This window comes from Eleginops maclovinus, chromosome 20 (assembly GCF_036324505.1).
Source record: "Eleginops maclovinus isolate JMC-PN-2008 ecotype Puerto Natales chromosome 20, JC_Emac_rtc_rv5, whole genome shotgun sequence".
Taxonomy (NCBI): domain Eukaryota; kingdom Metazoa; phylum Chordata; class Actinopteri; order Perciformes; family Eleginopidae; genus Eleginops; species Eleginops maclovinus.
In genome coordinates, this window is record NC_086368.1 from 22297483 (window position 1) to 22309880 (window position 12398).

At 39.0% G+C, this 12398-nt stretch overlaps 1 protein-coding gene across 2 annotated transcripts; it reads left to right on the forward strand.

The window, feature by feature from the left end:
* The first annotated feature begins 622 nt into the window (after window positions 1–622).
* On the forward strand, window positions 623–12241 carry fam219aa (family with sequence similarity 219 member Aa). 2 transcript variants are annotated; one of them, XM_063911966.1, is made up of 6 exons: window positions 623–858; window positions 6041–6137; window positions 6769–6862; window positions 7449–7529; window positions 8968–9043; window positions 9488–12241. In XM_063911966.1, the coding sequence occupies exons 1-6, from the start codon at window positions 799–801 to the stop codon at window positions 9644–9646; spliced, it is 567 nt and encodes a 188-aa protein (XP_063768036.1). In that variant the 5' UTR covers window positions 623–798; the 3' UTR covers window positions 9647–12241. The 2 variants fall into 2 exon arrangements, with proteins under 2 accessions (XP_063768036.1, XP_063768037.1); XM_063911967.1 differs by having other exon boundaries at window positions 8968–9022.
* The last annotated feature ends 157 nt before the right edge of the window (window positions 12242–12398 follow it).

Sequence of the window (12398 nt, forward strand, 5' to 3'; positions counted from 1 at the left end):
CAACATTTTGTAACAAGTGAGTGTATCATTAATTATAATACAAATATTAAAATACATTGTGCTTAAATGGGCAATTCTGCAAAATGAGTTACCTTACTTTTGGTACTTAGGGTATATTTTCAAGCTATTACGTTTGTACTTTGAATTACTGAACTACTGAAGGAATTTTACTTGTAACTGAGTATTTTGACACTGCAGTATTGCTACTTTTACTTAATAATCTGAATACTTCTCCCAACTCTGGTTGTTAGTTACTGTTTATTAACAGCGACATTTTCATTGTATCAGCCCATGAAACCATTTAAATAAAAGCCAAAAATAATTTATGTCAACTTCTGAAACAGCATGCTGTTCCTCGAGTGTTGTTGTTTTCCTATGTAGTTGAGCAGCTCTAGTACAGTAATTTATGCTAGGGTTGAAATCAAAAGTGATGTATCATACTAGTAGTAACTATCTGTATTGTAGGGTGAAAATATAAATCGAAAACGCGGTATAAGTAAGTAAACATTTGTATAAGATATTTCAAATCCCTGTCAATGCATTAACGTGTTTCATACGCATTTCAATATGATCTGCTCTGTGATTGGACAGACGTCTCATGAATATTCTATAGACCCGGAAGTGGGGCGGTACTGCTGTTTTGCTGTCGAGTCACCTCTGTCAGGATGGAGGAAAACGAACTGCTATCATGCTGAAAATCGAAGGATCCCAACAACCGAGCATCATCCACCGGGATAGTTAGAAACAAGTCACCGTTTATCTTCACTGCTGTATTTGTTTATATAACGCTTTGCCAAAATGATGGAAGAAATCGACCGGTTCCAAGTACCTCCAGTCAACGGAGAGACCCAGCCTTTGGTAAGGGAGCAAAGACAAAAACACATTTTATGCAAATCAATCTATTCAATGCAACATTTTGGTCTCGCTTGTGGATTTATCGTGTGACAGCTGTGTGACATAATCCGTGTTTGTGAGCCACCGATAAGCAATCTTCAGCTTCAGCACAAACTGGAGATTTGCGATGGGTGTAGATTGATATTGTATAGATGAAAGGATAACGGCTAACGGTATACCTCTTCCGATAGTGATAACATAAATAATACATATCATGATTAAATAATAAACAAGCTTTTACTCTATTGTATCATAGTATTTAAGCTACGCATTTGAATAAAAATCATTATTAAAAAACAAACAATCAAAGTCACTATGTTTACATCCATATCTGACATAGTGGATTATTTTTGACATTTCGTCATTTGGTGACGTGTCGTTTGGATCAGGATGGGAGCTGTGAGCCAAAATGATCGCGTGAACAGTGTATTTATCCAGACCGATGCTGCAGACTGCAATCCTCAGGATGGTTAGCCAGAGCAGGCCCATAGTTTGAGAATAGTCTCCTTCCATGATTTATTATAGGACAGACCTCCCAGTAAAATCAGAATACAGTACATAAACTCCAGCTGCAGCCAGTGATGACATAATCCCCTTTGCAATGCTTATAACATAAATATCTCTGTGTTTGGATGCTGGTATAAAATAGGCCCATCCTGCCCACTGGACAATATCTGAAATGAAAAGTCATGGCTGGCAATAACTTACTGAACCACTGCTGTTATTCCCTTCATTTGATTTTGTGTTTAGCTTTCATTTCACCCATACAGTTTATGATTACCATGGATCATTCTGACACACCAGCCTCCATACTTCAAACAAAGCCATCTCAAACAGCTGTCCCCCTTTTTTGTGTGTGTGTGTTTGCCTTAGGGGGTTTATAAAAAGCAGAACTCAAAGTTCCGCTGTTCATTATCGTCCCGTGCTTCCCCAACCCTCCTCCCTCCTGGGGCTAAATGCAGCAGATATCACCGAAGAACATACTTCTCTGAAACAGAAAATCTCCTTTTTAATGCAACTGCAAATGCCTCTCCTTATGAAGATTTGATCAATCTGCTCTCATGTTTCATCCAGTTTTATTTCTGTGGAATTAAATCAAGTATCAGTCAGAGGATTGTTGCTGCAGTGAGTTCTTCGTCAGAAAACTCTTCATATTACAAAGTGTATTTCTTATCACCTCATGTAACAAACTCTTGTGTGTTACCAGCCCATGCTGTCATGTGCAGCTCCATCCTTTGTAAAGGGCCCTTATTTTACATGTAAGCCTGGTCTCATTGTTTCACAGTTGCTGTTGAACAAATGACTCTGCATTTGAATGCTAATAACGTCATTGTGATTCCTAAAACTGCATGAATACATTTGGCACCTGCCTGCTTGTAGAGAATGAATTTCATTCAAATAAAAATGCTTTTTATGCAATTTTTAGGGATATAAATGTTTTGATGTATTGTCTTTTATAAAACACATTTCAAGCTTTAGATGTGAATATAAAGTTGGTATTTATTTTGAATCTAAACTTTATTAAACATGCCCTTTGCATTAAGCACAAGGACATTTTGAGAATGGTAATTCTAGGCTACACATAGAGCCCAGCTAACATTGTCATAGCATGCATCTGATTTATTGGTCACCTGATGTATCAGTCTACGCTGCTATTGGCCAGAAGGCGGCTGTGATGTATAATCTTAGCAATCGCTTGGTGTCTCTGCTGTGTCAGCAACCTTGTAGCTCTTCATCATCAGAGGCAGTAAAGGAGTTGGTGTGTGAGACCATGAGTGAGCACAGGGTTAAGGTAATGCATGTTAAAGGTCATGGCCACTGTTAGTACATTATAACCACCATTGTGTCACCTCGAAAGTCAAAGGCTTATTGTTAGTGGCTGTCAACACTAACATATTGTTTTCCAAGGAACTATAGGCTCTTAAAAACAACCTATCACATTTTGGGTGTTTTCAACTAACTTTTGTGAGTAACTCCTCTGCATAGTGGTGCATTAGGACTTTTTTTTATACTAAGGCTGAATGTATTGGCATTGTCTGGCAATACATTATTGACACAGGGGTTACATTTAAATAAATCGTGATTACTGGAAGCATTGATCTATATAAAGTTTTAAAAAACCATATGTTTTAGAAAAAAGCATCCATACCATACAAAACACACCGGCTAATGCGAATAGAACAGTGGCGTCAGGATTTGCATTTATCACATTTCCTGTGACTATATCATTGCACTACTTTTGGTGCAAACCGAGATAAGGGATGAATACTGTCTTATTACCTCCTTACACAACACATATACAAAACTGAAAAGATGGAAAGTGTTAGAAATCGTACAGGATAACAAAACATAATACAATGAAACCTGTATTTTCCTACACCCTTAACTTTATCTCACTTTTTCAGGCCACACTTAAGACTGATATAGTGTAAGCTGTTCTCTTCTAAGAGGGGTTTGTTTATTGTGGGATACACCCATGAGTGTGTATCAGCAGTTGAGGCATATCATGTTGAAGAACTGGCAGTGAATTCCATCTCAGACATCCTAATACTGAGTCCCTTTCATTAGTAACCGCCAGTTCTGCTGCATAATTTCAAAGGGATTTACTTGTACTTGACAATTTGACCCTACCTCATCACAGTATCTGTCTGTGGTGGAAGAAAAGTGCGAAAAAATTTCCTTTGGGTAAGCCTTAATGATCCAAGAGAAGGGCTTGTCAGAGAACAGAGAGTGTGTGTGTGTGTGTGTGTGTGTGTGTGTGTGTGTGTGTGTGTGTGTGTGTGTGTGTGTGTGTGTGTGTGTGTGTGTGTGTGTGTGTGTGTGTGTGTGTGTGTGTGTGTGTGTGTGTGTGTGTGTGTGTGTGTGTGTGTGTGTGTGTGTGTGTGTGTGTGTGTGTGTGTGTGGGGAATGCCTCATCTGTCTGCTGTGCTTTCATGCTCCTACTTGTGTGCAGACCATAGTCACTGTTGCAGCTCTCATTAATTATTCCAGCCAGATGAGCAATGCTTCATCGCAACATTCAAATATAGCTAGTGAATGCATTAAAGGTGTATGACTGTAGTGGCTCACAGTTTGAAGAACGAAAAACTCAAGCTGTCATTCATCTCTAGTTATTATAGAAAAATGGGGAGATTTTCTTTTATAGCATGAGGTGATTTGCTAAGGTTGCTTGCTGATTATTATTTTTATTCTCAAAATAACCTTCTGATTATTTCCTAGATTAATTGTTTGGTCTATTAAATGTCCATAATAAGTGAAACATATCAAGGGGGGTCTTTAAATGTCTTGTTTTGTAAGTACAAACCCCAAAGACATTGATTTTATTATGTTATTAAGCCAAGAATAAGTATGAAAGCTCCATATTTGAAGCTCATACAGCCGCCCTTTTGCATGAGAAATCCTTCCAACCAAATTATCAAAATAGTTGGCTAATATTTGTCTGGCAATCAATTCAGCTCTAGTGAAACTTCCTTCTTGTGCGCATTACCTTGACATTACATGTATCCTAACGTGTTGTGCTTTGCTGTTTTACCAGATTTTGTTGTTGGCAGGCGTGTTGTTTTTAAACGTGTTACATGGAAATTGATATGCAAAATAAACCTCTCACTGTCCCTGCTAAATACTCATGATTTTTTTATCAGGCTCTGAGAGATTGGGTATGCTTTATTGGTCTCATGGAATTGGCCGGAATTCCTATAATATCTCTAGACCTTTTTATTGTGTAATCCCCTCAACCCCCTGCAATCCTTAGAGACACTTTAGATTTAAAAAGTGTTTTATTGAATAGATTTCACACTCTTCTCTTATACATTTTATTTGGGATTAAAAGATATTAATACAAGAAGCATACAAGTATGTCAGAAGTGATCTGACCCTATATGATTTTTCATCTGTAACGTTCCGAGTTTCAGCTCCAGTTATTTAATTGCTCGGTGGATCATTTAAATATAGCAGCCATTTCTCTGGAGAGAATACAGAGTGTTCAAAAACCAAATGTTTGGTAGACTTCGCCCATGTGGCCTATGGGGACCCTCAGAGTGCAACAAGGGGAGGCCTGTAGGATCAGCATAATGTGGAGCTCTGTCACGGAGCAGGCCAAGCGCGGCCCAGCTCCCCTCTCTCAATCTGGGGAAACCGTGGCTCCAACAGCAACCTCCTCTGTTCTCCCACGGCCTCCTCCCCATGCCATCACTGCTCACACATAAAAGAGACGGGGCTGTCGACATAGGCAGAACACTCAGACCTATTGATGCTGCAAGCCAGGCAGCTATAGTTGCACATAGGCCTGGAAAACCTTGCCAGGGTATTGGACACATGCGAGTTCTAAAAAAAGAGCTGATTTTGTGGCCTATCTGGGCCTGTGCTAGCTGGTGATAAATCAGAGGTTTGCTCTTGAGTTGACTGTTCCCTCAGGACTGTGTTCAGGTGCTCGATGACAGTATAGCACAAGTGGATTTGAATTGTATTACTTGTAAAAGCCTTGGGTCAAAGTAAAATTCCTGTCAGCTTCTGAATTAGCAAACAATGTAGTCTATGAAGAGACAAGACCCCAAGATATGTATCTGAGATATATGAGATTGTTCTAAAATAAGATGTCCCATGTTTGTTGTTTGCGTTGTTATTAGGGGTGTAAATCGCAGGTGTCCCCATGCTGCGACATGTATATTGATTATTTGGACACCAGTACGATAATTCTGGTCTCACAAAGTCTGCTACGATACGATTTTGATGATATTAAATTCAGCGGCGTGACAAGAAGAAATGATAATATTTTTTTATTTCTGGGCTCTTCCAGACACTTAAATGAGAAACCATCAATCATCGTTTCATAAAAAGAGTACAAAATATACTGTTCCTTGTGTTGTTCACTATACTGTGCCACAACTCTCAGGGTAAATCACTGTTTCATGTTCATGAAGGAGGTGTGCTTTGACAAAAATGGCCACGCAGACATGACATGAATTTCGAAATAAAGGAGCTTTGCTAGGACGATGACGTGTATAGATGTTTTTACTTTGCATCAATCATATTGCATAATCTATCCTTGACTGATACCTTAATCCATGAAACTATAATTGCTAGCATTTATCAATTTGTTTAATTTGTAATGCTTTGTTAAAACTATTCCCTCTGCTTTTTATTTAAGGACCCAGCTGCAACCTCCACCTCAGAGGCAGACCCTGACACAAAGGGAGAGTCTGTGGCCATGAACTACAAGCCGTCACCACTGCAAGTCCAAATAGGTATCACAAACACACTGCAAATCGAAACAACACGTGCCTTTACACTGACTATAATTACAGTTTAACAGGAGCAGTAGCAAAGAATAGAAAACCCCCTTGGAACAGACTGCAGTATGCGGATTTGCGATACACCATGAAAGGTCAAAACAACCACACACAGTCTATTAGACACCAGTTAAACATAGATCTAGTGCCATACAAGATTTCAGTGAGTATGTCATTGTCAGTTTATTTCTACTGTCAGAGGTGTGATAACATTTCTGAGCTGCCTGTTTTTTTTCACTGCCGCAACACTGATTCCTTGTTTTGATTTGCTCCTAAGGGCTCTGTTCCAAATACATTGCCAAAAAATATTGTTTTCTGAAACTCTCAAGTCAGTATTTCCAAAAATGTCAAGATTGCATCCTGTAAAAGACATTTATAATGAATTAGATGTCTGGATTGTGCCACCTACATAGACTGTATAATTTATAGCAGCTGTAAAGCAGATACAATGAAAAGTATTTAGTTTTCAACATATTTGAATGTTTTTTTAATCAACTAACAACACTAAGTAAATCCACAACTGCGGTCCTGAAGTTGAGGTGTATTGATGCATTTAATGATGACCTCACATCCTGTGGTTGCCCAGAGAAACAGAGGGATCTTGCCAGGAAGGGATCAGTGAAGAATGGCACTGTGGGAAGCCCTGTCAATCAGCAGCCTAAGAAGAATGCCAGGACAAGGTAACTGCTTCCACCACCTGCTCATTTCCTGTTGTGTTCTCAGGCACAAGTGTTACACTCTGCATCCATTAGCATCTCAAGCAATATGTTTTGGTGACCTGCGCTCGGCCTGCTAATGAAGCCTTCATTAGCTGCCAACCTGCTTGGGTCATTAGACGCCATTTGACTTTGTAATGTTATAACGCACAACAAAGCTGTTTAGAGAAAGGGGGTGCGAGTGTTGAGCATAAACTCAGTACAACCCACAACATTGACAACTGGCTCATCTGTCTAATCCTACTCCCCAGTGGATTAGTGGAAATATAAGAAAGGCTACCGACTGGCCTGGCCTCAGAGAGTCCAAAGGGAAAAGATAATCGAGACACGTCTGCAGTTTGAAGGCTACAGATTAGCCCCCATTTTTGTGTTTTGTGGCATGTTAGAATATCAAAATTGACAGTACAATTATACTGTTCCTCTCTTCCTATGTTAGGAAGTATGTTAGTGGGTGTTTCAGTAGGAATGCATTGTACTGCTTGGCAAAAATTGCTTTTTCAAATCTGTCTTCTCTGTGTCTGTCTGTCTCCTTTTCTGTGCTAATATTAAGGTTGGTCGTGCCAAATAAAGGCTACTCCTCTTTAGACCAGAGCCCAGATGAGAAGCCCCTGGTGGCACTGGACACTGACAGGTATGTACATTATTTCATGACACTAAAATATAAGAAAAACAACTGTGTCCGGCTGACCTTAAAGGACAGAAAAAGGAGAAATGTGCCATCTTGTAGTTTTGCAGGTCTCACTCTGTCATCATGGTACATTAATCCATAGAGCAACTTGAGAGTGTTCTTAACAGAAGGGATCCGAAAAAGGGGGTAAAGCCTCTCCCAGGGCACAGGATTAGAGGATAGAGGGGTGAGGATTTGGACAGTGAAAAGCGGCTCAGAGGGAAATGAGTGCTCCCTTCCACTCCAGCAGGTCTGCATTTGACGCAGATGAGTCCCACCCTTTGTGTCCTCTGTGTGCTGCTACACCAGGGGAATTCTCTCATGTGACATGAGCACTTTGCAAGCTAACCATGCTTACATCATGTATTGCATCGTGCACACACCCTCTGACAAGCTTTTTGGCACACAGGACCCGTCCCGTTTGTTTATTGTCCACGTTTTAGTTTCACGTGAAGAGGCTTTATACAATGACACTCTGTTCTGTTTGTTTACATTCATGAGGGAGGATTACTCATTGAGTGGAAAAAGCTTGTTTGCTATTTTGGCATGATGTTTCTACTTCTTAGAACATATCTTTATTAGAAAAGGGTGGATTGTTGCCTGTAGTTTGCTGAACATGTTGCTACAGTGTGTTCATCCAGCCTCATTGTGAACACCAATCGTTTCATAGGACTCAAGAGACGGCAGCTGATTGTATGTTAGCTTGAATGTATTTGTTGTGTGGCGTTCTTCTCAGCCTGTGAAAACGGTTTTACTGTTTTCATGTGTAAGAAAACTAAATTACAAATAAATACATTTGAATAACCTTGAATAACTTGAATGCCTTTTTTGAAACATAATATAGAAAAAATGTCTCACCTATTTATTGATTGTGAAATATCCCATACATTTGGATGTAGTTGAATCAGTATTTTAAAAGCTATTAAATCTTTCTACACTGTAACATTAAAAAGACTATTTTTGACTATGGTAATTATTAACAATAAATAATGTAAAAAATATACACTGACCTAATACTGACTGACCTCTTTTTTTAATTGAATTCTTTAAGTCTCAGAATAATATTCTAATGTTATGCTTTTTGTTCGGATCTGTTGCCAACTGCGTTTGAAGGTTATTTGTATATTTTCCCTTTGTAAAAAGATAACCCTAAAAAACAATACAGACTGCTAATTTAAAACAGAAAGTGTGCAATACAGACTCGGACCACAGAGTTTGAAGGACAAAAAAGCTTACATAATTGCATTATGGGTAATGAAGGAGCCACCTTCTATAGGCTTACCTATACTTGACCTAAAATATTTTAACATCTCCTTCTAAAAAAATGACCACATGTTAACATTGTTTGGACTTCATCTTTTCCGAGGCTTGTGTCTAACTTCTGCTGTCTCCTGTCTCTCAGTGACGATGACTTCGACATGTCCAGATACTCGTCATCAGGATACTCCTCAGCCGAGGTGAGATGTCTGAGGGACCAGGTATCTATACACGCATTATACTGTTTCACAGCGTCATATGGTGAACCCCCAAACATCAACACCTGATCACCCAGTTCCATTGTCACACCAGGTATCTGTGCACCCATTGGAGAAAATGTATACTGTATGCTGTCACAATCATCTGTAATGATCTATCCATAATTCATATCCAAATTCCTGTTTCATTTCTTCCTCTTAGAGTAGAATATATTTAGTTATGTTGTGCTTATGCTTCATTGCCACCACTGATCTTCTTTCACTATACACTGCTGCCTTCTGTTTCTATAATACTCAATTTACTTGGATCACTATTGTTTTGAACACCTACATTAAGATTTTTGGAGTTAATATAAGAACTAATTTAACTAACAAGGTCTCTCCCAGCTGGAGGATTTGTCAAATTGTCCCGAAGCTCTGCTGATACTCCTCTTTTTGCATCCACAGCAGATCAACCAGGACCTGAACATCCAGCTCCTGAAGGATGGGTACCGGCTCGATGAGATCCCAGATGACGAGGATCTGGATCTGATCCCCCCCAAAGCAGTCAACCCCACCTGCATGTGCTGCCAGGCTGCTCCCTCCACAGCCTGTCAAATCCAGTAGCACCCCCCGCCCCCCCCCCCAAAAAAAACAACCCTCCTGCCTGCCATCTGCACTGAAGCCAACTATTGACCAGAGTGGCAGAAAGGTGGAAAAACTATCCGCTGGCAGAGGCACAAAGGGAAAAATAGGGTTTATAAAGGCTAAATTAAGAGATGTAGATAGGTCTTGAGGAAAAGAATCAATATGTACAGTATCTGTGCACGTTCCTCCTATGGTTGGATCTGTGCATCTTACTCGATTGATGGCAAAAACATTACCTCTAAGGAAAACACGTTACTTTTGCTTCTTTTTCCTTCGACTTCCATCTCGCGCTTGTGGATAAGGACCATGAAGGATGTTGGAGAAGAATCGGTTGACAGGAATTCAAATAACTGAAATGGTGACAAGGCGACATAACTGTGGCTGTGCGTCTTCCATGGAGTCTAATTCTACGAGTCGACCATGGTCAGATTGGAAGGACAATAAGAGATTGGAAGTGTTGGTAGTGGCCATTTCTGCTCTGTCTTCCTGTGTGTATATATGTGTCAGATGACATACTGTATGTGTGTCTGAAAATGTCCAAGAAAGAAGTGCTCAGCCATCAAGCTGCTGATGAAACACTAATGCTTACACTCACAACACTATGGGAGTAATTCCAGTCTTCTTTTTCAAGTTTGTCTGTTACACCCAGGTTGTTTTCATTGCTTAATTGTTTAATATTCGGTTAAAAGAAGCTGAGAACAAGTAGTTTTTGCATGTTGCCTGTTAACACTGTCCTATTGACCGGCTTGCAGAGTTTTTATCGACCTCCTAACACATCCTTGTGCTGAAGAAACATTAAGTGAAGCGTGCTTTTAAAAAAACACAAAGTTATTTAAAATCTAGGTACACTCACTGTAATTTCAGTAGGTAGAGAGAAAACTGTCAAAGATAATGTCCGAACAGCTCACAAGTTAGCGTCTACTTTTTGTTTGTCCATGTTAGCCCCCACATGTGTGAATGTGTACAAGGAGCACAAAGGCAGTCACCACCATGAATGTTGTTACAAAATATTAATAGTGATATTAATACGAGGTTTAGAATATGTACAAATACATAGAAAAGTTGTGCAATTTTGACCGTACCTGTTGTGGGTTCAGAAGAATGTCTTTAAAGTGATTCCATATTGCCAGAATGGAAATGGTATGAGACTCGTTTTTTTTTAAGTGTACAGGGTTTGTATGGTTGTACATTTGTGCATAGCCCCCTTTAGGTATTAATATAAACAATTATTTGAATTTGATTTTGACAAGAAGTGTATATGTAGCACAGGACAAAGCTGTGTATTGTCTATGTTTTTTTTGCCAATTGATAATTCCCATGACGTTGAAGAGTACGTTTTTAGGAAGTACAGAACCGCAAACTGTTTATATTCGTCACGTTTACATCACTCTAAAGACATATCTAGAAGATTAAGTCACCTGCATGTGAATCTGCTCTGAAACAACAGATCCCAAAAACACAAAATGCACATTTTGACTAGTATGACACCTAAAAACATTTTCTATTTAGCAAATCATGAACCTAGATACACTGTTATTTCTGTTCATATGACTACAGTTCTAAATATGTGTGCACTTTACACTGTGGTGTAAGTTATTCTCTCATGACGAGTTGAAGTGTATTCTGTCGACTCAAGGGATTTAAGATTAGGATGTGAAACGACTTTTTAAATCTACTATGAACAACTTTATCTAGATTAACTTTGTGCACATATTGCAGCGTTATTGGAAAACCTTGCATTCATCTTCATCTGCTGATTTTATTAACACATTTACAATTTGTTTACATTTTCATGATAATCAATACAGGAACAACAGTGGAAAAAGAACCTCTCTTAGAGCTTTTTATGTTAAAGATGTGCCAGATAAGTAAGAATGGTCCACAAAGGAAGAGGTATTTGTGCTGTGGTCAAAACATTTAATGAACAGTGGCATATATATGAAGAGTGAAGGAACTAAAAGCTACTTGGAAAGTGAACAAAAATGCTAGTACCATCTGTTAACACGTAAAAGGGCATTTCCTTTCCATGATACTGCCCCAATGTTTCTACAGCATTGAAGTTACAAAAGTATTTGAAAAAAATGAATTTGCTAAATATGGTGCCATGTGCGTAGATTATAAAACAACTTGAATTAAGTAGAAAACATGGATAGTTCAATAGGTGACGAAGACGGCTACTAGCTGAGGTGTGTTGCACCAGTGGCTGTGTACAATTAGCACTAACTTTGAGGAAATGGTGCTGAGTTTCTTTTTCTTCTTTCATTGACATCATGCTTTTTGATTCACTCACAGGCTGTCGGAGGCCAGTATTGTGTCACTGGGGTGTGTAGCTTCACTAATCTCTTGACTCTACAATAATGTGTTGTAACATAAGCTATTTATTTGCAGTTGTGTGTTTTTAATTTATTTTAAAGAATGGGAAGTAATGCATATCCAGACTGAAGCTTTTTATTTTTGTTTGTTTGTCAGGTGCTTATAATGATGATTGTGAACTGGTTCCATTTAGATTTTAACAGTGTCAAAGTTCTGTGTATAGTGCAACATATCAAAAATAAATATTAGATATCTGCAGTTCGAGGGTGTCGGGTTTTTGTAATTCCTTGTTATGCCATTTTCAAGCAATCCTTTACACATTCCACCAATAGACAGTCTCATTAGGGGATGAAGTCTACATGTTAAGTCAAGTGCAACTCTCTCCAACTGTTGTCCCTGCAGGAGATGCAACAACTAG